Below are 27832 nucleotides of genomic sequence, written 5' to 3'. Positions count from 1 at the left end.
AGGGCCTCAAAAAGTCAAACACGACTGAGCGTGTGCATGCACACACATACACAGACACACACACATTAGACTAGAATGTCAAGGGCTAAAGTTTGAGATATGAATTATTTTCTGGATGATTTTCCATCTAATTTCTCTAGAGCTTTTTCGCAGCAATTTCAGGTTGTAGAAGAGATTTTTTCCCCGTATGTTTTACTTCTTGGTAAAAGCATAAATCTCAAGGCTTTTCCCAGAACCTCTGGGGAGAAGAAATTCAGAGGCAAAAACATCCGATTACAAGAGTTCATGATTCTGTTATCTAAACATGAACAATCATCATACCCAATTTTTTTGACTCCTAATTTGAATTCTTCTCCAAACCAACTATTTGTGTAGAGTATGTCTGTACTTTTGTTTACTGGCTATTTCCTATCCATTCAACACCCAACGGAAATATAACATGTTCACCTTTGCTGTTCTGACTTCATTCCAACAGTTTTGACATTCTGGGAAGTGTGCAGGTATGCACTTACCTGTCTCGGGGCAACACGGCCATGATTTCAGAGAACGAAGGCTGAGAAAGAGCCAAAGCTATTCGGGAGTAACGATATGATGGAAAGACAGACAGGCGTGGCGGGGAAGACCAATGACAGTCGGAAGGACAGACAGGCGTGGCGGGGAAGACCGACGACAGTCGGAAGATGGCAGCTCCGGTTTCTGATGTCTCTCTGTCCTGCGTGCAGTTAGAGACGGTCTGTGTCAGCAATGTACAGGTGGCACCAGCTTGCAGGTGCCAACTGGGTATGTCCCTTCCCAACTGAGTCTCCAGTCCATGAGCATGGTAAGTTTCTCTATTTATTTAGGTTTTCTTTGATGTCTTTCATCAGCATTTTATAATTTTCATCACTGAGACCCTATATAGGTTTCATGTAATTTACACCTATGTATTTCATTTTCTTTGGCACAATGGCTCATGCTTTCCTCTACGTTGCTGAACATACAGAGTGTATTTATAATACTGGTTTAATGATCTTTCTTTATCCTCTAGGTCAGAGGTTAGCTAACTATGGGTCAAATCCAGCCTGCAATATGACCCATGAGCTAAGAATGACTTTACATTTTTAAAGGACTGTAGAAAAAAAAAAAACAAAAAAAACCATCATTAGCAGCCAGGGAAATTAAAAATCAGTGAGATATCACTTCGTATCTACTAGGATGGCCATAATCAAACAGAGCAGATGACAACAAGCGTTGGTAAGAATGTGGACAGACTGAAACCCTCAAACACGGGGGGGAGGAATGTAAATGGTGCAGCAGCTTTGGCGAGCAGCCTGGCAGTTCCTCAGAAGGCTCAGTCAGTCTCCACATGATCTAGCAGTTCCACTCCTGGGTATATGCGGAAGAAAAATAACACATATGTTCACACAAAGACTTGTACATGAATAATGCATAATTCTTTCCAGAAAGTAGGAACAACCCAAGTGTTCCTCAACTGAGGAATGGACAAATGTGGAATATCCATACAATGGAATATTATTCAGCAATAAAAATAAATGAATGATAAATGCTAGAGCATGATTGAACTTTGAGCACATTATGCCAAGTGAAAGAAGCCTACATATCATGTGATTCTATTTACAAGTAATGTCCACAATAGGCCAACTCACAGAGGTAGAAAGTAGACTGGTGTTGCCGGGGATTGGGAAGGGGAAGGGGGACGGGCGCAAGGAGCCAATAGGAGTGGGCTTCTTTCTGGGGCAATGAAAACATTCTAAAATTGACTTTGATGATGATTACAAAATTCTCTGAATAACTAAAAAGCATTGACTTTTAGAATTTAAGAGTATGAGAATTATGGTATCTCAATAAAATGTTTCTTTTAAAGTGGTTCCTATTTTGAGACTTAACAGATCAGTAAAGCATCCATCCCTAAAATAATACAGAAATGCCAACTTAAAAAAAATTAAGAACATATTAAAATTTATCATCTAGCACTAATACCATTTCATAAAAGAGGGGACATTTTAACACCTAAAGACTAATCAGGAATGAAGAACAGTTTTTAAATGGAAGAAATTCAGTTTCATTTAAAAAGTATTAAGTAATTTTCACAAGCAATTACAATAATATTTAACTTATCATGTTTTAAAAAATACTTATAGTATTGCTTGAAGTATAAAAGCACTCCTGTTGCTACTGTTAAAATCATTTTTAAAAAAGGACTCCAGTACAGAAATTTACTGCTATGAAAGATGTTCTTTAAATCTTGAGTTTTATAGTCATGTAATTAGGCTATTAATCTTTATATGTATTTTAATCATACTTGATTTATCAATAATGAAAACGAAAAAGTTTAGTTGATAAAAACTTTATTCAAAACACATCAAGAACCACATAGTTCAAAACTGCAAAAATAAAAGACAATTTCTGGTAACTTAAAAATAAAGAGCATCTAAAAACAACCACGTTAACATCTACTATTTATAACACAATCTCAAAGCCAAAGCTAATCACCGTGTTTCTGTATCGCGATGCGTTTGCGCTAGAATCCTTCTCCTCACCTCACTACCTGAAGCAGCCCCTTCAGTTTTAACAGTTAAAATATAACCTGGGTATTTTCTGTATACTATTGATCTCTTCCATACTGAAAAATTAAAATAGTTCAAATGATTAGAAACTAATTTTCACTTTAAAAAAAGAACAGGTTAGTAAAACATTTCTTTTGAAAACAATGGGTGGATTAGTATTCTCAATTGAGCTACACAAGAACATATTTCTACTTGAGGACTCTCCAGATTATTCACTATGCATTTTTATATATATATAGTATAAGACATTTGAAAATAGCTTTTCATCTTTTTTTTTTTTTGGTCAAGATTCACACCACCCAGGTGTTGTGAAACAGCAGAATTAACCCCAGTTTATAAGGGGAGAATCAAGGCACCATAGTGAGATCTCACCAGGGCCAGAGTGAGACCTCATTTATCTTCTGACTTCTTATATCCACAGCCAGATTCCTCTTCCTGGAGGACATTAATTTGTTCAACGATGGAAGTAAGCGATGTGGGAAATATTGTGGGAGAACTAGTTTTGGCTCTGTAGATAAAAAGTTCACAGCGTGGACAAAGTAGAGAGGACAATTTCAGTGTGAAAGGGGTTAATGAGAAGAAAGTTAAAACCAGGGTACAGACTCTATTCAGACAGAGATCACTTTTCAGACATAAAAATAGCAAAACAAGGATAGGAAAAAATAAGAGCTATAGAGTTTCTCACTTCTAAGCCAAGGGGCTTTTACAAAATCACTTTATAAGTAGGAGCTCTCTTGAAGACAACCCTTAAGCATCTTACTCTCCCCGTGCTCCATAAAACTCCGGTGAGGTGGAGAGCACTAACTTTTTACTAGGGATGCAAGTGAGAAGTAAGGAAGTTAAGAGGCTAACACCACAGGGAGAACAAATAGGCTGGAGCAGATGTAACGTCTTAAAGCTTTGGCTTAGAAATAGAACCAGAAGGTAAAGGATAAACAGGAGCTTTTCTGGATGGACAAGTGGAATAATCTAAGGATCCAGTAACACCACCACCTACTTAACATTTTTCTACAAAGAACTTGGAATTTCAAGTACATAGTGAAACCTAAGATGACAAATGTTCTTCTGGGAATTGAAATGCTCAGTTGAAGGGAATATAGCAGTAAGATCTCATAAGACCACATGAAAAAACAGAGGCATTAATAAGCCACAGTGTGCATTTAGGACAAAATAATGCTGCCTGTAGCTAAAATATGATGGACATGGAGCCAGCAACATGACTTCTGAGAGGAATTTAATTTAGCTTGATCAATGAGTTAGGGTGGGTTAAAGAGAAAAAAGAAAAAGAAAAGCTGGTCAATATTGGCAAGAATAATGAAACCTAAAACAATGGTGCCCATGCATTTGGGAATCAATGGAGCTCCGGGCTTTATAAACCCACTGTGAGTCATTAAGGGGCATTACGGATGCCTGAAACACATTCCCAACCCCTGGAGGAGACACATGAGACACTGATTCATGGCTGTCAGACATACTTGCAGCAGGATAGGCCACAGCTCTAAGCCAGTGCAGCAAATCTGATGCTCTGGATTCCCAAGGGGTTTCCCCTGCGTCTCCTCCAATCACCTTTACACTTCAATCCTGGGCCACAGTAGTAAATGCAACCGTTCAGGCCACGACATCAGGGGTCCTGCTGGGCCACGGGCAACCTGATCATAAAATCTTTAAATGGTAGTGCTGGGAGAAACCTCAGAAGGCAACTGGTCAGTCTCCCACCTCTAGAAGGAGTGAAACATTGAAACATCTCAGCTGGTTTTTGTTTGCTGAAGATTGTTTGGGATCGCAGTTGTAATCCAGTAATAATTTCAAGTCCATTAGTCTATCTCCTTGGGTCTAAATGACCTGTGAGTATGTGTGTGCATGCATGTGTGTGTGTGTGCGCGCGTGCATGCACTCAGTAAATGATACGCCTCCTCTATAAACCGTATGCAAGTGGCAACTGTAGACAACACAGCTCTAGAATGCCAGTCCTGGAGGACACGGCCCGGCTGGCCTGTAACTCATGCAGGTGCTGCCGTTTTCCATAAATGTTCACAACATCTGAAACTTAGGCATTTATCCTTACACCTCACAGCTAGAGGTGACAGATACTGCATATAACTAAAACTTCTGGATCACAACAAACTGTGGAAAATTCTGAAAGAGGTGGGAATACCAGACCACCTGACCTGCCTCTTGAGAAACCTGTATGCAGGTCAGGAAGCAACAGTTAGAACTGGACATGGAACAACAGACTGGTTCCAAATAGGAAAAGGAGTACATCAAGGTTGTATATTGTCACCCTGCTTATTTATCTTATATGCAGAGTACGTCATGAGAAATGCCGGGTTGGAAGAAGCACAAGCTGGAATCAAGATTGCCGGGAGAAATATCAATAACTTCAGATATGCAGGAAGAGAAGAAGAACAGAAAGCCTCTTGATGAAACTGAAAGAGGAGAATGAAAAAGTTGGCTTAAAACTAAACATTCAGAAAACTAAGGCCATGGCATCTGGTCCCATCACTTCATGGCAAATAGATGGGGAAACAGTGGAAACAGTGACAGACTATTTTTTGGGGCTCCAAAATCACTGCAGACGGTGACTGCAGCCATCAAATTAAAAGATGCTTACTCCTTGGAAGAAAAGCTATGACCAAACTAGACAGCATATTTAAAAGCAGAGACATTACTTTGCCAACAAAGGTCCGTCTAGTCAAAGTTATTGTTTTTCCAGTGGTCGTGTATGGATGTGAGAGTTGAACTATAAAGAAAGCTGAGTGCTGAAGAATTGGTACTTTTGAACTGTGGTGTTGGAGAAGACTCTTGATAGTCCCTTGGACTGCAAGGAGATCCAACCAGTCCATCCTAAAGGAGATCAGTCCTTGGTGTTTATTGGAAGGACTGATGCTGAAGCTGCAACTCCAATACTTTGGCCACCTGATGTGAAGAACTGACTCACTGGAAAAGACCCTGATACTGGGAAAGACTGAAGGCGGGAAAAGGAGACAACAGAGGATGAGATGGTTGGATGGCATTACTGACTCGATGGACATGGGTTTGAGTAAACTCTGGGAGTTGGTGATGGGCAGGGAGGCCTGGCGTGCTGCAGTCCACGGGGATGCAGAGTTGGACATGATTGAGTGACTGAACCAAACTTTTGGTGAGGGCGATAAGTAGGTATGTAATTTGATATACATCATGGCCTTATCCCCCAAACACTGACTAGAATATTCTGGGGCAATGGACCAATGGAAGGGATTTATTCCCAATCTATGGCATGGAGAATCCTTTTCTTTGTCAATGGTGGTTTCCCTTCTCCTTGAAATACAGAAGGAACTTCTACATCATAGTCTCAATTGATAATGTTTGATAAAAAGATGCATAGTGTCATCTGAATTGCTGGCATTCTCTTTATTCTAGTCTACTCAGTTCCAAATGTCCACAGTCAAACAAACATGACTAGAGAATACCTACCCTAATAAATGGAAATACAGTGGATATAAACTTAATACTTTATATATTTTGGCCATTGAGACCAAAAGGCTTCTGAACCTACTTCTAACCTTTTTGCAGAAATAATGCTAAAGTATTACTTAAAAAAATGCTACAGCAAGATAATAAAATGGGCCTGAAACAGATGTTTGCAGATGTGAGGGTTTTCTTGCACGTGTGAACTCCAAAATGTTTTTCAACTGCGGATTTTAAGTGGGCTTCTCCCCTCTGTCTTTCTCTGTCTCTGATGCACACACACACATGCACACACACACACACACCCATCCCAAGAAGGAAAAGGCTGTCACTAATGAGAAATGCCATCAGGTGGCTGACTTTAGAGCAGTGAATACAGTGCATCCCAGTGGGAAGGTGTGGTAACAAGGAATCCTTAAGAAATTCCATTATGTTGAATGTAATTTCTCCAAAGAAGACATACAGATGGCTAACAAACACATGAAAAGATGCTCAACATCACTCATTATCAGAGATATGCAAACCAAAACCTCAATGAGGTACCATTACATGCCAGTCAGGATGGCTGCTATCCAAAAGTTTACAAACAATAAATGCTGGAGAGGGTGTGGAGAAAAGGGAACCCTCTTACACTGTTGGTGGGAATGCAAACTAGTACAGCCACTATGGAGAACAGTGTGGAGATTCCTTAAAAAACTGGAAATAGAACTGCCATATGACCCAGCATTACCACTTCTGGGCATACACACTGAGGAAACCAGATCTGAAAGAGACACGTGCACCCCAATGTTCATCGCAGCACTGTTTATAATAGCCAGGACATGGAAGCAACCTAGATGCCCATCAGCAGACGAATGGATAAGGAAGCTGTGGTACATATACACCATGGAATATTACTCAGCCATTGAAAAGAATTCATTTGAATCAGTTCTAATGAGATGGATGAAACTGGAGCCCCTTATACAGAGTGAAGTAAGCCAGAAAGATAAAGACCAATATAGTATACTAACGCATATATATGGAATTTAGAAAGATGGTGATGATAACCCTATATGCAAAACAGAAAAAGAGACACAGATGTACAGAACAGACTTTTAGACTCTGTGGGAAAAGGTGAGGGTGGGATGTTCAGAGAGAACAGCATTGAAACAAGTATACTATCAAGGGTGAAACAGATCACCAGCCCAGATTGGATGCATGAGACAAGTGCTCGGGGCTGGTGCACTGGGAAGACCCAGAGAGATGGGATGGAGAGGGAGGTGGGAGGGGGGATCGGGATGGGGAACACATGTAAATCCATGGCTGATTCATGTCAATGTATGACAAAAACCACTACAATATTGTGAAGTAATTAGCCTCCAATGAATAAAAATAAATGGAAAAAAAATAAATAAAAATAATATCAACTAAAAAAAAAATTATTTCGGCACTTGTTAAGTGGTCTTAACCATACACCCTGGAAGCATTTAGTTAACATTTGACATTTCCTAGTTGGGAATACACCCTCCAAAGGTTGTTAGTTAGCATTCGAAAAGCTCACTTCAGAGGCTACTACCACAAGAATTCAGCACCAGAGACTTTGTTAATCGGTGATTATTTTCAGGGGTCAAATTAACGGTGTTAAAGGTATGTGGACTGGAAACATCCTACAGGGCGCTTCCCCCTTTCACAAACGGCATACAGCGCTAGCAAGCCCACGAGCTCCAGGATTCCTAGATCACTAACCTGCTCTGGGTCTAGAAGTTGAACAGAATCAGGCTGCCTGACACTGAGTCAGCTGTAATATTACTGGATTCACTTCTAATAACCCTTTTACACAAAGTATTGGTGGGTTCTCTACAAGAATGGAGTGGGGACTTTTTCGAGCTTGCATGACAGGTTGGCTGCGGTCGGATGTCTGTTCTGGTGCCTGCATGAACGGTGCAGACACCGGCTTAAAACCAGGTTTCCAGGCAGCATACCACCTGGCGAGGCTGCGGGAGGAGACCTACAGCCCCCGTCTACTGCAAGCCACCAAAAGGGGAAGTTGCTCAGTCGTGTCGGACTCTTTGCGACCCCATGGGTTATACAGTCCATGGAATTCTCCAGGCCAGAATACTGGAGTGGGTAGCCTTTCCCTTCTCCAGGGCATCTTCTCAACCCAGGGATCAAACCCATGTCTCCCGCATTGCAGGCGGATTCTTTACCAGCTGAGCTATCAGTCAGAAGCCCACCAAACCACCTAATAATTGCAAGTGACCAAACTGACAAAGTCCAGCTTACAATTTTAATGGAAGGAACACAAATACCTTTCAAGGGCCATAAGATGAACCCAGGCCCAGTCCACAGCTGAACAGGCTTACAAGCTGCCCGCTGTTGCCGGTTCAGCAGAGGAACAAGAGAAGCACAGAACTGAGCCAGGGCAGGGGTCCCGACACTTCCACGTTCGTTTCACTGACCGCCCCTCGCCCCCACACGTGCATGTCACAGGGAAGCCAAGGGCAGCTAAGAGTCTTCAAAGCCAACTAGCATATTCTGACACTATTTCTTATCTGTGTGTTCTCAGCTGCTCAGTCATGTCTGACTCTGCGACCCCACGGACTGTAGCCCACCAGGCTCCTCTATCCTTGGCCTTCTTACATGTTCTAAAATTGAACAGAACATACAAGAAAGCCAAGGATAGAGGAACCCTCATAGAAGAGAAAACAAACCACTGCCTTTTAAGAATTAATCTAAATGCTTATCCCATTACGTCAGAGCAATCCTCAGTGACGCTGACACTAGTTGAGTGTAGTGTGCAGAGAACCGGATGATCTGCTATTGCAGCGATGAGGCATGCTCCTGGAGGTTAGGCCATCTACAAAATCTGGGCTGTGTGTTTAAGACGGAGCATGCACACGCCCCCTTGAAATGCAAAGCTGCAAGTGTAAGTGGATAAGCACTCTGGGATTTATTTCTGGTTCAGTGTGTTTTAATAAACCAGTTATGGGAAGAGTATCTAGTATCAGCTGTGGCTCACATCCTTAAGCCTCACTCACGGACCTTGAAGAGTCTGACTTCCAAATTTAACTGTCCATCCTCAAGTGGTCTAGACTCCAAATTTAGAGATCAACAAGCTAATTTTGGATGGCATTTTTTGCTTGAGGGAGCTTGTTGATCAAACCCTTTTAAAGCTCCATTCTATTCCCCTCAGTATTTAGAGAGAACAGATGGAAGGCACCGGGATAAGCAATTATATAGCTTCTGTGACCCATGTAAGGGGCCAACAGCTATAAAATCTACCAGTTTGTTAAAGAAATATCATAGCTGACAGAGAAGCAAAGAGGATATTGAACTAGCTGGCTGTTGCAAGAGGAGTCTACACCCTGAGATTTCTTTTCTATAACTACACCAAGAATGTCAAAAATTGCAATAGTGGCTACTTGCTGGTAGGAAGGCAGAAAGACAGGTCAAAGCGTTCTGAAGCTCAGTGCTTCCAATCTCTCTCCCTAGTGCCAACGAAGACATCTCAATTTCCCCTGAGGTCCAAGGTCTTCTTTTGTAACACTAATCCAACAATTTGCTTCCCACCAGGACCCAAGAAACCATCCCCAATTTCTAAAGCTCACTAACGGAGCGACTGCACCTCCGTATCTTCCACTGTAACATCCAGTACGTACAAACCACTTCCTCATCCCGGAGAGCTCTGACTAGAGTCAACTTTCTACTGGAAGACACTGCGAGGATCCCTACACCTTCGGTTACATTAACCCACTGATGGGATTCCCAGTAATAAAGTCGGGTACCTTCTTCCTGTGCCAGCTCGCTAGCAAGGGCAGTGAACGGACTTTGAGGTAGTGCAGTGATACAGCAATGACGGTCCCCGGCGTTTACTCTTGGATTCCATGTAGCTATCATCTTCTGGGGCTTCCCAGGTGGCTCAGCGGTAAAGAATCTGCCTGCCAACACAGGAGATGCAGGTTCCATCCCTGGGTCGGGAAGATCCCCTGGAGAAGGAAATGGCAACCCACTCCAGTATTTTTGCCTGGGAAATCCCAAGGACAGAGTAGTCTGGCAGGCTAGTCCATGAGGTCACAGAGTCGGACATGGCTTAGCGTGTAAACAACAACTATAATCTTTCACAGAATTGCCGGTCATCCATGTAAAGGAGGGTGGCGTTGCATTACTACTGCAGAACAACTTGGATACTTTTTCTGACAAAGCAAGGCAACTGAAGAAAGGAAATAAATACACAAGCGAGAAACAGAGTCAGGGCAACGTGAATCATAACTTATCTTTGGCGTCCCACTAGAAATCCACGTTAGTATTCTCCTAGCCCGTGAAGCTTAGGTTGGAAATGTGTACAATTTTATTTCAGTGCTACATCACGCTTTCCTAACATATGACAAGTCTGCAATTTCCTATCTGTGACAGACCCATAGGCTTCCAGAACTCATCGTAAGCAATGCTTGTCCAAGACGTGAGGACGGGAGGCTGACACCCACACGTGTCCCTCTGCTCCCCACTCCACTCACCCCATCATAATTGCTACCTTCAGAGCTCAGTGAGGAAAGGCTGGCAAAGAGAAGTGAGAAAATTCCAGACAGACATTGGCAGGCACCAAGATGCTGCAGGAAACACTAGTAAGCCAGTCACTGTCATATCTGCTGTTAGCATCTCCTTCCTCTTATTATTGACCAGGTAAAGACGGTGAGGAAGGATCAAGGACCACATGTGGGTTTAGCACACAGGCCATATTAATGCGGCTTTTTTGTTTTATTTTTAGGTTTTCAAAGTTTTGACCTGGCTTTTAAGAGCAAGGATTATTTCATGGTGCTTTTTCCATCAGGCATTTTTTTTTTTCCCCCTGAGGTAGATAAAACATGGACAATAAGAAGTCTGAAGAATGCAGAGGGTAGCTGAAGCCTGTGTAGACAGGATTAGTTTGAAAGAAATTTCAGTAATGAAAGGTGAGCCTGTCAAATACAATACCCCAGAAAAGGGGAAAAGGCTCAAGGCTGTCCCCCATATAGAAAGGGGCTTTTAGATTTTAACAGGTGGGAAATAGGCTAATCTGGACTGCAAAGAACAGAACTGTGGGAACAATGACCAAGTAAGAGAACAACCTTAGTTAGCACACAGTTCATCAAGACTAGGTCGATGATAGCAAAAAGTATGCATCCCTCAGGACCCTGGTGATCCTGAGATCATAGGAAGGAACACACAGTACAATATCACAACCACCAGACCTGAAGGTTTAAACTGCCTTTTGTTATGTTTTGGGATAAACAATAAAGTAGCCTCTTAGCCTCTTATTTGTAAGCAGGTATTGTAAGCGTACTAAACAAGTCAGGAAAGCCCAAATTCCATGAAATATTAGTGCGATGGAGTCTGAGCTCCTTTTCCTGCTTGTTTGAATCACATGAACAGGCTGGTCTGCCTGAGACCCAGTGAGGTTAATATTCCCAGCTGGGCCTTTCTTTCTGGAGAATCACTGCCGTCATCCCAGGCAGATGCTCTACTTTTAAATGAACATGCCATTGTGGGCCAAATGTTAGTAGTTAAACGCCATCATCACAGAAACACACAAAGCTAGAGTCAAGTTCACAAACAGCTGGTGGCGAAGAAACTCTTAATGAAAGAAGAAATTCTCTCTTGGCGCCAAGTCATTCATCACAACTTCCGATACGCTTAGACTGGGATTGCTTTATATGAGAGAGAATAAAATCATAACTATTGGCCTCGGTTTCTCTCCCCCCAATCTAAGAGGAAACATTTGCTAAGACAGCACTGGAGAAACAGGGCCTTCACACGTAGTGCTCCCGCGGGTTGATGTAGACGCCCTCCAGGTCGCTACACGGACGGTGTCTGCCAGGGCTCCCGTCTGGGTGGCGCATCTGATCATACAGGGGGTATATCTGCCGAGTCCCATCCTCCCCCACCGGATTCTCATCTTCACAGTCGAATCTCCTGCTGTTCAGTCCATTCTAAAAATTCAAACGTCGCTTACGTTAGTTGAGCAGCTGTTTGCACTTTTTCTAGCTCTTGGGTAAAGACAGGCAAGCACAGAGTTCATCACACACAGCTATTTACTGAGTGGCAAGACGAAGTTCAATAGCTCATCATTTTCTAGTCGCTTGTTGCTCATAATACTTGAGAGTGACCGCATCTCCTAAACAGAAAACTGTGACTAGTGGGGACTGTGGTCAGCTTCAGGCTTCGAAATTTGGAGCTGGCATCAGTTAAGGTAAAGTGGAGAAAAACAAGGCTGGGAACTGCAGGGGTCTCTCAGCAAGGCTCAAGCTTGGAATCCGTGCATGAGATAACACAGAGATGTAAATCAAATAACCAAAACCAAACCAAAAGAAGCCTCAGGATTCAGAACTGGGGAATTAGGGGAGAGACACAGTGAAATGCATGGACAATATCTGACTGTACACCCACCACGGCTGAGAGCAAGAAATGCTTTCAAGAAACAGCCTCTTGTCTTGACCTCTCTTCCTTGCTTGACTCTGGGTCGCAGCTGCCCCCATAAAACGAACCTCCCTGGTGCTCGTGCTGTCTCTGGTACTGACCCTCTGCCAGGTTATTGGTTTCATATAACTTGATTACTTCTAAGAGGAATAAACCAGCTCAAGGACTTTACAAAATCACACTACAGGTGCTCAGATAGCAGAGGTGAAGAAAAGGAAATTGCATGGAAATAAAACGATCTTTTAATAAACATGGTGGTCGCTGGCTCCACCCGGGCTGACCCTGTGAGAGGATCGTGTTACTTACAGGGCGCTGGACACTTCCAGTCTCTCTTTCTCTGAACTGAGTCTGCAGAGGCAAGTGTTCAGTCTGGAGGGAGAAGACAGAAAAAGACATGCACTTTAAAACAAAGTCCATGATAAAACAAATCAACCAAGACCACTCAGACTCCTATTTTTAAAAGAGCCAATCGCGTCTGGTTAAATGTCTGCCAGTGAAGCAAACTGTTCCACGTCAGGATGGGAAAAGCAACGGCATTTCCTGAGTGTTGTCTCCCTCTCAGCTCCAGCCTTCTTGTAGAGGAAGAAAATGCACAGAACATCTACAGAAGCTCGCATGCAAACTGGTCTGCACCTTACTCGAGGGAGCACCCAGCACAGAAGGGCTCTTGCCTCTTCTTGGTGGAAGAGTCTGATGTTTTGAATCGGCTACAAGGGGTTTGGGGAGGTAATGAAAGGTTATTATAGATGTGTATATGGTCTTCTTTTACTCCGCGTCTCCCAACCCCAAACAGCTCAAAAAAGGGATTCATCGTTTCTAAACCTCAGCCTGCAAGAATGTTTCTCAGCCTCCCCTTGGCTTATAAACACACACTTACCCTTCAGCCCCAAGTTCAAATGCCATCTCTTCCAGGAAGCACAGCGCTAAGCCTCAGGCAGAGACACTTTGCTTTCCGTATTTTCACAGCATGTGCAATCACATCTATCTGCTTTCTCCTTCACTGGACGGAGGGTACTGGTTGGAGTATTTACCGACATTACCTCATTTAATTTTTATAATAATTCTGTAAAACCCATGTCTTTATTTTACAGAGGACTAAAACAGAGGCTCAGAGTGGTTAAGTAAGGTGTCTCTGGTCACATAGTTTGTAAGTGGTGGAGCTTTGTCTGATTCCTAAACCTATATTCTTATAACCCCTGCTTGCGCCTGGAAAATAGATGTTCAAGAATGGTAATAAAAGAATGCCTGGAAATCCCAGCATGTGGGCACATCTATCAGCATGTTCTTCATTCCACTGTCTTTGCTTATGCTGTCCTTCTAGTCTGGAATGTCAGCCGCTTAGCCTCTGGCACTTGAAATACTACCAATCTTGGCCAGACTAAAGTCATTTTTTTTTTTCCTAAAAGGGTTTTCTGCAGTACCCATCAAAGTTAATTTATTTACTCCTACTTTTCCTGTTGTTCTTATTCTTATTTATACCTCTATTATAGCAGACATCATGATCTGTTTTTTAGTTCTTAATGTTTTTGTCTTTCAACCCTAGTGAGCCTTTCCTGGCCATCCTCCTCCAAACCCACACCCTAGCCTGTGGGTCTGTCATAATAGTAAGTCAACAGTTAACTAATAACTTCACTGAAATATGAACTATCAGTTCTTGATATCCTCTGTCATATGCCGTGTTATCCAAAGCGTAAGTTATCTGTGACAAATCTGTTCCCCCGTCACATTCTGCGTGATTCTGGGGTGCTTTCGGCACGATCGGTTGATACTCACAGTACACAGTGGTGAAAAGTCAAGGCAGGCCTGTTCCATGGACCAGTCACATGGGGCCTTGTGCTCAGAAGGGTCCACTTTGGGGTTCAATGTTCCATGGTTGCCACCTGAGATTGCATAATGATTTTACTACGAACTTGTGGTTTGTCAGTGGCCAAAAGGACAACAGATTATGCTTCGGGACCTATAACTTCAGCCCGAGGGTGTCCTGCCTCCTTCTGCTTGTCTATGATTTCTTGGCTGCCACCCCGGCCCTCCCAGTCTCCCCTCCCTTCCGCTGTCCAATGACTGCTGCTGCCCTCTGCCCTGGCAGGGGCCTGAGTGCTGGTACAGGGAAGTCTGGGGTCAGGAGTGCATGCCCTCCACACCACAGAGCACCGGGCGGGTGGCAGGAGGATATAAGGACACGTTTCAGTGAGGCCAAACCTCTTACGTCCAGATAGGAACCTCGTCTCCATATCGAAAACCTTAATTTTCAAACAAAGGGCCCTGCATCTTGCTTTGCACTGAGACTACAAATTACATAGTTGATTCTGGTCGAAAAAAAACGGACTCAGGGAAAAAAAAAACCCTAAAATTAAAATTAGCATTTTCTTTTGTTTCTTGGCTGTTTTAGATGAGCCGTGGCTTTATGGGTGGCTCAGACAGTAAATAATCTGTCTACAATGCAGGAGACCTGGGCTCGATTCCTGGGTCAGGAAGATCCCCTGAAGGGAATGGCAACCTGCTCCAGTGTTCTTGCCTGGAGAATCCCATGGACAGAGAAGCCTGGTGGGCTGCAGTCCATGGGGTCGCAAAGAGTCAGACACAGTTTAGTGACTACACACACACACACAGCTTTATGAGCAATAACAGCATTGCTCCCCTTTTCTCATGGCTGGAGATAACAAAATCAGCAAGGTCACCTGAAATATTGGACAAGAATAGAGAGTGCCTAGGACAGAGCAGGAAGACGTGGGGCCTGGACACCACGCGCTCCCTTCAGCTTCACTGACTGCACTGTCAGCAAACATGAAGTTCTTGTTCTCTACCCAGTACTGTAATTCTCTACCAATAAATCATTATACCTCACATGAGTCCATGAATTCTGTAATACAATAGTGAGTCAAATTCTTTATATAGACAGCAGCCCCACACGTCCTAGGGATGGCCCTGCATGAGGGACCAAGACTATGGATGCCTGCCTCTGCAATGTATGGCCATCTAGCTTCTGACCAGATACCTACGGAACTTAATTTTATAGTGGCTGATAAACGCGCTCTCTTTCTGCTAGTCCATAATGACTCCAAATATTACATATCTGACTTTCTAAAAAACAATCACAAGAATATATAGAAAAGTGTCTTACATGATACCTCACGTATGACTGGTGCTTGGTATATGTAAACTGAATTAACCTATGATATTTCAATTGGTGGATACATGGTATATATTATTATTCTCGTGTTTTTTTCCCAGAAAGCCTTGAGCGAGTCTGAATCTCTAACACATATTTAGATTTCCCTGCTTTACATGCACTATCTCGTAACAATTTCTATTGAGCTACAACACGTACTTACCTTCCTGATTCACTAGTCATGCAGATTTTCACTCCTGTCTGCCAAGGTGCTAACAAACTAGTTTTTCAAACTATGTATTATTGTAATGAATATTTTTACTTTCTCTGACTCAACAAATAAACCTCCACATGTTACTATGTGCTATATTTTATTCTTTCCGTGTATATAAGACTTTAAAACCCTATAAACAGAGCTTTTGGAGTTACTAAAGTTTATTTTCAGTAATAAACAGAATCAAGATTTCAAGTTGCTATTGTCAACAAGTCTACAATCACACTGGACACTCTGCTTGCTCTGGCAGTGGAAGAGCTAGAAACTAGAGTCCCAGTTGAAACCATTATTCCCCTACTGAATTAGCATCCTTCTGGTCTTCTCTCGTATCATAATTTCATCCTCAAGATGCTCTTCTACTGCCTTCCATGTCTTCCTTTGGCTCACACTCTTTCACTGTAATTTATAAACCTTAAACATTATTTTTTAAACACATTCTCTTACCTTCCCAAATGTTTCTCTAACATGTTTCCTCCAATTTCTAGCCCCAACTGACATCCATCCGCCTCTTCAACAGTTTTCTTAAGCCTAGAGAAAATTACTGCAGATCACTCCCACATCTACAAGAGCTTCCCTATTGTTCTCTTATTTTTCAACTCTCTCACTCTTATTTGCCATGGATTCCTACCTCTTGGCATGACAATATGTTCAAGCATCTGCCATCTTAAGAGATGAGTGAAAATACAATATCTATTAAAACTTCAACATCTTAAATTCTAAAAGGGCATATACATCTTGAAACTTCAGCTTAACAAGATACTTAAAACTCATCACCTGCTGAAGGACCACCCATCCTCTCCCAGTTCCTAAGATTATATGGGAATATGAACTGAGCTATGACCAGTGCATTCTCTTGGCAAAACTCTATGAGCTTAGCCCTGCTTCATTCTGTACTCCAAGCTCAAATTTGCCTGTTACTCCAGGTGTCTCTTGACTTCCTACTTTTGCATTCCAGTCCCCTATAATGAAAAGGGTATCTTTTTTGGGTGTTAGCTCTAAAAGGTCTTGTAGGTCTTCACAGAACTGTTCAACTTCAGTCTCTTCAGCATTATTGTTCAGGGCATAGGCCTGGATTACTGTGATACTGAATGGTTTGCCTTGGAAACGAACAGAGATCATTCTGTCGTTTTTGAGACTGCATCAGAGTACTGCATTTCAGACTCTTTTGCTGACTGTGATAGGAGCCAAAGATGAAGCAACTCTATACAGTCAGCAAAAACAAGACGGGGAGCTGACTGTGGCTCAGATCATGAACTCCTTATTGCCAAATTCAGACTTAAATTGAAGAAAGCAGGGAAAACCCCTAGACCATTCAGGTATAACCTGAATCATATCCCTTACGATTATAGTGAAGTGGGAAATAGACTGAAGGGACTAGATCTGATAGACAGAGTGCCTGATGAACTATGGATGGAGCTTCGTGACATTGTACAGGAGACAAGGAGCAAGACCATCCCCAGGAAAAAGAAATGCAAAAAAAGCAAAATGGCTGTCTGAGGAGGCCTTACAGATATCTGTGAAAAGAAGATAAACGAAAAAACAAAGGAGAAAAGGAAAGATATACCCATTTGAATGCAGACTTCCAAAGAATAGCAAGGAGAGACAAGAAAGCCTCCCTCAATGATCAAGGCAAAGAAATAGAGGAAAACAATAGAATGGGAAAGACTAGAGATCTCTTCAAGAAAATTAGAGATGCCAAGGGAACATTTCATGCAAAGATGGGCTCAATAAAGGACAGAAATGGTATGGATCTAACAGAAGCAGAAGATATTAAGAGGAGGTGGCAAGAATACACAGAAAAACTGTACAAAAAAGATCTTCATGACACAGATAATCACGATGGTGTGATCACTCACCTAGAGCCAGACATCCTGGAATGAGAAGTAAAGTGGGCCATAGGAAGCATCACTACAAACAAAGCTAGTGGAGGTGATGGAATTCCAGTTGGGCTATTTCAAGTCCTGAAGGATGATGCTGTGAAAGTGCTGCACTCAATATGCCAGCAAATTTGGAAAACTCAGCAGTGGCCACAGGACTGGAAAAGGTCAGTTTTCATCCCAACCCCAAGGAAAGGCAATGCCAAAGAATGCTCAAACTGCCACACAATTGCACTCATCTCACATACTAGTAAAGTAATGCTCAAAATTCTCCAAGCCAGGCTTCAGCAATACGCGAACCGTGAACTTCCAGATGTTCAAGCTGGTTTTAGAAAAGGCAGAGGAACCAGAGATCAAATTGCCAACATCTGCTGGATCAGTGAAAAAGCAAGAGAGTTCCAGAAAAACATCTATTTCTGCTTTATTGACTAAGCCAAGCCTTTGACTGTGTGGATCATAACAAACTGTGGAAAATTCTTAAAGAGATGGGAGTACCAGGCCACCTGACCTGCCTCCTGAGATATCTGTATGCAGGTCAGGAAGCAAGTTAGAACTGGACATGGGGGTGGGGATCGGGATGGGGAATACGTGTAAATCTATGGCTGATTCATATCAATGTATGACAAAACCCACTGAAAATAAATGAATAAATAAAGGGAAAAAAAAAAAAAAGAACTGGACATGGAACAACAGACTGGTTCCAAATAGGAAAAGGAGTACGTCAAGGCTGTATATTGTCAACCTGCTTATTTAACTTATATGCAGAGTACATCATGAGAAACGCTGGGCTGGATGAAGCACAAGCTGGAATCAAGATTGCCGGGAGAAATATCAATAACCTCAGATATGCAGATGACGCCACCCTTATGGCAGAAAGCGAAGAACTAAAGAGCCTCTTGATGAAAGTGAAAGAGGAGAGTGAAAAAGTTGGCTTAAAGCTCAACATTCAGAAAACTAAGATAATGGCAACCGCTCCTATCACTTCATGGCAAATAGATGGAGAAACAGTAGAAACAGTGGCTGACTTTATTTTTTTAGGCTCCAAAATCACTGCAGATCGTGACTGCAGCCATGAAATTAAAAGACACTTACTCTTTGGAAGGAAAGTTATGACCAACCTAGATAGCACATTAAAAAGCTGAGACAGTACTTTGCTAACAAAGGTCCATCTAGTCAAGGCTATGGTTTTCCCAGTGGTCATGTATGGATGTGAGAGTTGCACTGTGAAGAAAGCTGAGCACTGAAGAATTGATGCTTTTGAACTGTGGTGTTGGAGAAGACTCTTCAGAGTCCCTTGGACTGCAAGGAGATCCAACCAGTCCATCCTGAAGTAGATCAGTCCTGGGTGTTCATTGGAAGGACTGATGTTGAAGCTGAAGCTCTAATACTTTGGCCACCTGATACAAAGAACTGACTCATTTGAAAAGACCCTGCTGCTGGGAGGGATTGAAGGTGGGAGCAGAAGGGGACCACAGAGGGTGAGATGGTTGGATGGCATCACCGACTCGATGGACATGGGTTTGGGTGGACTCCGGGAGTTGGTGATGGACAGGGAGGCCATGGGTCACAAAGAGTCGGACACGGCTGAGCAACTGAACTGACTGATAAACAGCCCTCCGCAGCTTCACGCCTGCCGTGTAAACCCAGTCTCTCCTCCATGCCTTCCTCCCCGACTCAAGCACCTGCTCAGCTCCCACATCACTTCTCTGGGTAACTTTACACCACCACCTATAGTACACCAGACATAGCCACATATTTCATATGCACTGTTTTTATAAAACCAGAGAATCTCAGAGTACAGATCATGTCAAGAATGCATGAATAATGAATTTATTGATAAACTGTCATGATTCCACCTGAAATGTCTTGAAAGACACAAAGTCCTTCTTTCCACAGCCCTAATGGGACCACCAGTAAATTCCACCAAACGTTTAAAAAAGTAATACCACTCATAAATTCTTTATGCACATAAGAGAAAAGAGAACATTTTGTAACTACTTTTATGAAATTAGCATCATTTTAATAACAAAACCAGGAAAAGGTGTTACAAAACAAAGTTTTTATTCCTTTCATCCCAAAACCTTAAATGAAAACAGTCCTCTGCAGTTGAATATTAAACAGATCGTGGTGCATTCGTAACATGAGGAGTATGATTCAGTAACGAGAGGACATTTATTTATGCAACATGAATCTCAGAAATATTATGCTAACGGAGTTAGACACAAAAAGGCATGCTGTCTTCCTCCCCCTGTGAAATTCTTTATAAAAATGTCACTATTATTCTGTGATAGAAATCACATGAGGTGTGGTACAGGGTATGTAGGAGAAGTTTTTCAGGTGATGGAAATGTTCTTGATTGAGATAGTGTCCATGAATGTACACATTTGGCAAAGCTTATCAAACTGTTAAAATGGGTCAAGTATTATGCCAATTATGTCTCAATAAAGTCGGTTTAGAAAAAAAATAATGCCTTTTCATTTTATCACAGTCATTCAGTTTTGCAGGAGGATGCACACGGAGGGAATCAGAATGGGAATTCACTGACAGTCTGGAAACTCGGTTGATACTAAAACATAGTAAATTTTCAATAAATACTTCATACCAGATCACCCTTGACGCAGGAATTTCTCGACTATAATATTCAATTGCTTACTTGTGTTCCAGTGACTGAGTTTCTAATTCACAGATAGGATTTTACCACACTAAAGGAATAATACATGAAGAAATGGTTATCATACATAATTCACTAAGTGTGGATTCCTCAAGGCATGAAGGATATTACTTTCCTATCAAGTACCTCTCTAAACCATGACTAAAACTGTGAACCAAAAGTCAATTTTCCCTTTCATTTTTATTAATAGTTGTGAGAGTGGCCAGCCATGTTGTATGAGCAACTATAAAGACTGTTCTAATCAAGCAAAATTTACGATGACATTAATTGGGCACTTGTTTAATGAGATAGATAATTATTACTGTTCTCTGCAATAATTGCTCAAGCTATTCAAATGAATGTCTCTTATTAGTATAGTAGACCCTTGGCATTTATAGATTTAACACTGCTGGTTTTAACCATTCACGAGTGAATTTTACAAGGTTATGACAGGTTGTAATTTCTAACTTTTTGTTGAGAAACAAATTTGAATGCAGGCTGAGGAGATTTGTGTTATGGAATAGTTATTTAGCTAGTTAATGAGCTCAGCAATTGCTAAGCTGTGTCTTTGTTATTCTCAACTCATTTACGGATTCTATAAAAGATAGGGGTACTTAAGAAAGCAGGGTTTCTCTAAAGCCTGTGGACGTTTCCTTGGTGAATGTCAAAGGGGTGCTATATTATTAATCAATCTTTTCCTTTTAAATTGAGAAATTGTTTTCACTAATTTTTAGTTAATTCTTAGGTTTCTAGTATCTAGAATCAATTATGATTGATGCACTATACATTATACAGATTAAATGCATAAAGGCTTTCTGGATCTTATTCCCTAAGACTTGATATTTTATTTGCCTGTAACTCCACTTTGCTAACTATTGGGAGAGTAAGGCTCATTTCTATGTTCTGTCCATGAACTCCATTGTATAAATCCTTCCCTGTTAACACTCTAAGAAGGTGACGGGGAAGTTTCCCCCAAATCTTACATGGTGCTCAACAGAGGAGATGCTCAACGAACACTTGCGGATGTATTATCCGTACACAGGATCTGTTCTGACTGCCACTCTCAGTCAGCGGTCCCTACAAAAGTCTTGGGTGCTAGCGTATGTTGAGAAACCTGTGCCTGGACTAAAAACCTTGGGTCCAAATTCCCAACTACAAAGATAGGGCGCAGTTAGGTCTGAACTGGTTCAAAAAGAGAGTGTGAACACCATGAAAATAGGTTCTAGATCCTTAGTACTCAGAAATTTTATAAAGACAGACTGGAGGAGAGAGTCTAAGGCAAACGGAAGAGAAAGGCTCTGCATAGTAAAAAGAACAAGTGTAACTCGTAAGGACTGACAAGCTATTTCCCCTACTCCTTGTCCCTTAAGGCAAGTGTAGTACAATAAGTTTTGAATGACCTCATATTCTTATACGTACATCTCCTAAAGGTGATTTTATCACTGTTCCTATAATAGAGATGAGGAAGCTGAAGCTCAGAGAGTTAAAGCAATGCTCCCAAGTTCAAAGAGCTAAGATTCAAATTCAGTCTGCGTCTTAGACCATCACACAAAGCTGCCTCCCTTCCTCTGAGTATATCCAGTCTCTTCCTAATTTGACCGTAGAAGAGGACTCAAAAGGAAGAATACAATGGGCCTTTGAAAGGGGAGAGGGCATAAACCTGAGGGGAAGGGCTGGTGATGCTCAGTACTGGGCAGTCTGGCCACCTGCTGAGTCATCTTCGTCTGAACCGGTCAAACAGAAACTACGGCTTAAGTTACTTTACTTCCTGCTCCGGCTTCAGCCTCGACTGAGGAAAAAGAAAGGCGGGGCTTTTCCTGAGCAAGCTAGGGCTCTCCGAGTCCTAAATTTTCATCTGCCCCAGCCCAGGGCTGAACACATAATGGTCATTTGCTGTGGGATAATACTTTATAAAATTAACTTAAGGGCATTTTCCCTCCTGGTTTCTGGTTTATACCCTTCAGTGATATGGTTAGTGCCTTAAAATGAAATGTCCAGGCCCTTAATTTATAATGTTAAAGATTGCAATGAGGCAATTACAAGCAGAAATGCCTACAGAATATCCTCATGGCAAACTTTTCAAATGCAGACTTAAATCATGAGGCTTTTTCTAAGAGAGAATATTAGATGTCTTATCCCACAAGGTAGCTTTGGGTTTTACTTAAGTCCCCACAGAATTATAACAGCCTAGCAGTTGTTGAAAACATTGTCTTACCCAAAAGAAGACAGTGTTCCTTCTGATCATTGGTAAACATATGCGATACTTTGACTGAGTATACATTCTAGATTTTAATTTTTCAAAGTAAAATCTGACATGACACATTTTAATGAAGTTTCTTGTCTTGGCTGTGGTCTTACTTAATAATCCTTACCTTAAACTACACAAGAAAGTGATACTTCACCTAAATTGTAATATGTATGCAAAGCCAAATGCCTAGTTAAGGCAGACTGACGATAAAGATGATGGAAAATTATCTGCAGGCAAACAAGACATTTACATACAATACTAAGACGTCCTCCCCCATCATTAATGCTACTGATTGAAGGACACGAATCAAATGATTATGCATTCTTGTGTGCTAACGTCCACGACTAACAAACACCTGCACATTTTAACACCGGAACGCTACGCTGTCCCTGTCAGTGGGCATCTTTGCGCTTCAGCCCTTCGCCGTAACGCTGTACCAGTTATTCATGCATACCACTTCATCTCCAAACCTGCCCACAGGCTAAACCTTCAATCCAGAGCTACTGATACACATTCATCTATGCACCCAAAGGCCCTCAAAGAAGGGGTCAACTACCTCCTCTGTGTCAGGCACAGGACCGTACTCCCAGTCACGATGTACAGAAGTATTATCTTGACAAATTAAATTCTAATTCCTCTCAAGAAACTATTAATATGGGCCTTCCCAAGTCTTACATTTAATTTAATTCATCATTCCTGAACTCATGGCACTGGAAAAAAGATACTTTAATAAGAATCTTTCTGTGGTTAATGTTATGCTATTCTTAGCTTAAATAGATTTAAAAAAGTAAAAAGAGCCTCCCCAAAATCTTTAACACCATATTTTAGATTGTGAAACAAAATATAATATATTAAATGTAGAGTACCACTACTCTTATATTCCTTCCTGACAAAAGGTGAGAATAATATAGGAATCATTTCCCTTACCAATAATCTACAATTCTATTGAGGGTGTAATAAAACGGAAGAAAATGAAATATAAATAAGTCTTTATCTGTTCACTAAATAATTATTCTCCTATGAACAATCTAAAGGATCTTTGAATATATTTAGTTAATAATTACATGTATCTTTTCTTTGGGGTCTTACATTGGATTGAATGTAAGAATTGTGAATTTTCCTGAAAAGAAAAAAAAGATATATAGGCAACATACACTGTTTCTTTCTCTAAAGGAAAATAACCTAATAATAGTAAAGAAGGCCAAGACAGAAGAGAAATCACCTGCTATGGAAAGCTAATATTAACCTTCAGGGATGGCAATTTTGTAAATATAAAGCCCAAAGCAGGCAGTTTTGTTTGAAACACAGAAGCAGCTATAATCCTAGTTTGGCATTTCTCTGCCTACAGGCACTAATGTCTTGAGCAACCTGCACAAAGATTTCTTGAGCTGGAAGCCAGCTCCTGGGTTAAGCACAACCAGAACTGTCAGTGATAGCAAGAGTTCACATCGCCGGTGGTTTATGGGGAGGGTGCGGTAGAAATGACACGAGGAGGATCCTTCTGGCGGAGATAAGGTTGCTTAGCTCATAAACAGGTCAAGGATCTTCCGCACACCTTCAATCTACCCTAGAGTCAGAAGTGAGTGTTTAAGATGCGCTTCTGAGAGACGCCGTTCTGTGTCAGGCGAGAAACACCGCTTGTGCTGTGGGGTGCTTAGTCGCTCAGTCACGTTTGACTCTTTGCGGCCCTCTGTCCATGTGGATGCTCTGGGCAAGAATACTGGAGTGGGCTGCCATGCCCTTCTCCGGTGGATCTTCCCAACCCCGGGATCGAACCCAGGTCTCCAGCATTGCAGGCGGATTCTTCACCATGTGAGCTCCCGGGGAAGCCCAGACACTCCTCACTAACAGTTAAAACGACGGGGGACATCGCGTCGTGTCTTCATGCACACATGATTTAAACGGCCAAACAAAGCCTAAGTATTTTCTGTGAGCCCCTAGAACAGGCTGACAACTACAAACAACAGGTCATCCACCAAGTCTGGATTTGCTGTCAATGCCACTTCAACTGACATCCCTTCACGGATACTGAAAGAAGTTGTCTGTTAGGGCATGATCGCTTCCATTATTTGAAACAAAGAACAAAAGGCGAACTTCTGGGGGAAAGAGCAGAAGTAGCATTTTTAAAATATCAGTTCAAAAGATATTCAAATTAGTTCCATATTCATGGCATTTAAAGTGACAGAGTCACCTAACCCAGGCCCAAGCCGGAATGGCCACCTGGAGAGGCCCCCTTAGAAGCCATCGGCAGGGGCCACTGAAGCAGCAGCAGCTCTTTCCCTGGTTCTGGGCAGTTGGTTCAGACACAAGGCTCCTGGGAAGTGCCATCAAGTCAGGGAATCCTACCTAGCCTGAGAGCTGCTAGCAGTTTTAGTTCTACTGCTTCTGAGAACTGATCTCCACAGAGGTAAACTTCAGTCCTATCTAAATGGTCTGGAAATCAACAGTCTGTCCTGAAATACCCTCATCATTAGTAATACTCTGCAAATCAGTTCAGTTCAGTTCAGGTGCTCAGTCGTGTCAGACTCTTTGCGACCCCATGGACTGCAGCACGCTAGGCTTCCCTGTCCTTCACCAAATCCCAGAGCTTGCTCAAACTCCTGTCCATCAAGTTGGTGATGCCATCCAACCATCTCATCCTCTGTCATCCCCTTCTCCTCCTGCCCCCAATCCCTCCCAGCATCAGGGTCTTTTCAAATGAGTCAGTTCTTCGCATCAGGTGGCCAAAGTATTGGAGTTGCAGCTTCAGCATCAGTCCTTCCAATGAACACCCAGGACTGATTTCCTTTAGGATGGACTGGGTGGATCTCCTTGCAGTCCAAGGGACTCTCAAGAGTCTTCTCCAACACCACAGTTCAAAAGCATCAATTCTTCAGCACTCAGCTTTCTTTATAGTCCAACTCCCACATTCATACATGACTACTGGAAAAACCAGAGCCTTGAGTAGATGGATCTTTGTTGGCCAAGTAATGTCTCTGCTTTTTAATTTGCTGTCTAGTTTGGTCATAACTTTTCTTCCAAGGAACAAGCGTCTTTTAGTTTCATGGCTGCAGTCACCATCTCCAGTGATTTTGGAGCCCCCCCCCCAAAAAAAACTCTGTCACTGTTTCCATTGTTTCCCCATCTATTTGCCATGAAGTGATGGGACTGGATGCGATGATCTTAGTGTTCTGAATGTTGAATTTTCAGGCAACTTTTTCACCCTCCTCTTTCATTTTCATCAAGAGGCTCTTTAGTTTCTTTGCTTTCTGCCATAAGGGTGGTGTCATCTGCATATGAGGTTATTGATATTTTTCTGCCAATAGGGATGCCAAAGAACTTATCTATTCCCCTGCCCAAGGAATTTACAACCTTGCTTCGTGTGTCTTCCAAATGGTTAAACAACAAAGCAAGACAGTTTGAATGCAAACCCAGTAAAAGTGGGAAACCTATCTTATGCTTCTACTTCTATCACAGTGCCTACCACGCTTTAGATATACAACCATCTGATCTGATTATAACCTCAAATCACTACAGGGCCACAATTTCTTAACTAAAAGTTTTAGGGATGGATATATTTTTGATTGGGGATTCCCAAGTGGCTCAGTGGTAAAGAATCTACCTGCAGTGCTGGAGAGGCAGAGACTTGGGTTCAATCCCTGGGTCAGGAAGATGCCCTGGAGGTGGGCATAGCAACACACTCCAGTATTGCCTGGAGAATCTCACTGACAGAGAAGCCTGGTGGGCTATAGTCCATGGGGTCACAAAGAGCTGGACATGACTGAAGCGACTGAGCATGCATGCATTTTTTAGAACTCAGAATTTTTCAGATTTTTAGAAAGGTGATATATACTATACTTATTCCATGTATTTATAAAACACCTCCTGAAGAGCTTGGTATAGAACTCCATAATCAAGCATACAAATATTCTTGCAATGGAAATCCGAGCATTCACATTCAGTGAAGAAAGGGATGATTATGTACAGCTTCATGAGAGTCAGCAGTTCAGGTCAGATTTTGGTGCAAAATGAGTTTAAAAAAAGTTAACTGCCTGGAGATATTTACAAATGTAGATAACAGACTGTGGACCTATAATACACATCGTCAGAATGTCAGAAGTTCAGAGGCTAGAGCAATCAAGATAAAGCTGTGGAGAGGTGGAGGTTAAACACTATTAGTGAGAACCCAGACGTTATTGGTGGGTTGGGAGGACGCATCTGACCACACTGAGGGTATGAGGTCTGACCACAGACCACCAGACAGAGTCTCAAGCCTCCAGAGCCACCCAGATTCTAAGTTATAGACAGCAGGGCCAGGGAAACATCAATCTAACCAATGAGGCTGACCATGCTGATGGTGAGCACAGGAGAATCCGGCATTTGACCAATAGCAGGGAGTGCAGAAGGAGAAGTGAGAGAAGGCAGAAGACACCAGCAGACCTACAGTAAACCAAGTCTGTGGATGCTGCAGGCAGGTAGAAAAAAGAGAAAACCAGAGGGAAAAAGAACAAACGTAGGTCACGTACTTCATTTAAGGTTTATGGGGCAGAAGGTATATTCCTCCATGAAAAGAAAACAATGTGGTTAATAGCAGAGATTATTACTACAGATTGAATTGAATCACAAGAAAAATCACATTCCATCCAGGAAAACAACATAGATTTTTCAAAAGCACAATGAAAGAAGAAATGAATACTCACTCAACTGTAGGAAGGAGTACATTAGTAAGGGGGAAAATGATAGTTTCTTAAAGAGTGCACAAAGACTGTAAAATCCCCGGGGAGGGCTGTCAGGGGGGTGAGTGAGCAGCTCATATTACAGAGACTGAAGCAATTGTGAGGCTGGGGAGGAGCAGTAGAAGGGAAAAGGCTGCTGTGCCCCCAGAGATGGGTGACATCTTACAGGCCCCCATAAAAGATTAAGGTGAATCAGAGCTGAATCAAAGAGTTCTGATCGAAAGGATCATGCGTGATTACAGGCCAAAGATCCAGAAGGGGTGAATGCTGCTGGCCTGAAATTCACAAGATGCAACAAAATGGGAGGGGTTAAATGTTATCACATGGAGGAAAACACCACTGCTTACATGAAGGTGAAGAGCATCTGGCGGTTCTGTAATGGCCCTTCCTTGCTCACAGAGATGAAGCATGTTACGTTAAAGAAGAGTGGCATGCACTTGGAAGAGGAGTCATGTTTTCCTAACAGACTCAGAATGGGTAACACATCAAAGAGAGTAAGCACCACCTGTGTAT

General features: G+C 42.1%; 1 protein-coding gene and 1 long non-coding RNA gene across 3 annotated transcripts in view; both read right to left on the bottom strand.

Moving 5' to 3' along the window:
* Positions 1-1335: 1335 nt before the first annotated feature.
* Positions 1336-27832, bottom strand: part of NECTIN3 (nectin cell adhesion molecule 3) — a 134544-nt gene continuing 108047 nt past the window's right edge. The window contains exon 8 of one of the 2 annotated variants that reach the window (XM_043449088.1): positions 1336-1365. In XM_043449088.1, the coding sequence (XP_043305023.1) occupies positions 1351-1365 (15 nt within the window). In that variant the 3' untranslated portion in view covers positions 1336-1350. Of the gene's footprint in view, positions 1366-16336; positions 16358-27832 lie in introns of those variants that run through there. The other variant, XM_043449089.1, reaches the window with a different exon arrangement.
* Positions 7309-16362, bottom strand: LOC122428929. Its single transcript, XR_006265848.1, has 3 exons — positions 16274-16362; positions 12753-12815; positions 7309-11959 (listed from the first exon to the last, which is right to left on the bottom strand). It is a non-coding gene; the product is annotated as an uncharacterized LOC122428929 (long non-coding RNA).

Source organism: Cervus canadensis, chromosome 27 (assembly GCF_019320065.1).
Source record: "Cervus canadensis isolate Bull #8, Minnesota chromosome 27, ASM1932006v1, whole genome shotgun sequence".
Taxonomy (NCBI): domain Eukaryota; kingdom Metazoa; phylum Chordata; class Mammalia; order Artiodactyla; family Cervidae; genus Cervus; species Cervus canadensis.
Note: the sequence above shows the minus strand (reverse complement) of the source record. Positions and strands in the feature narration are given on the sequence as shown.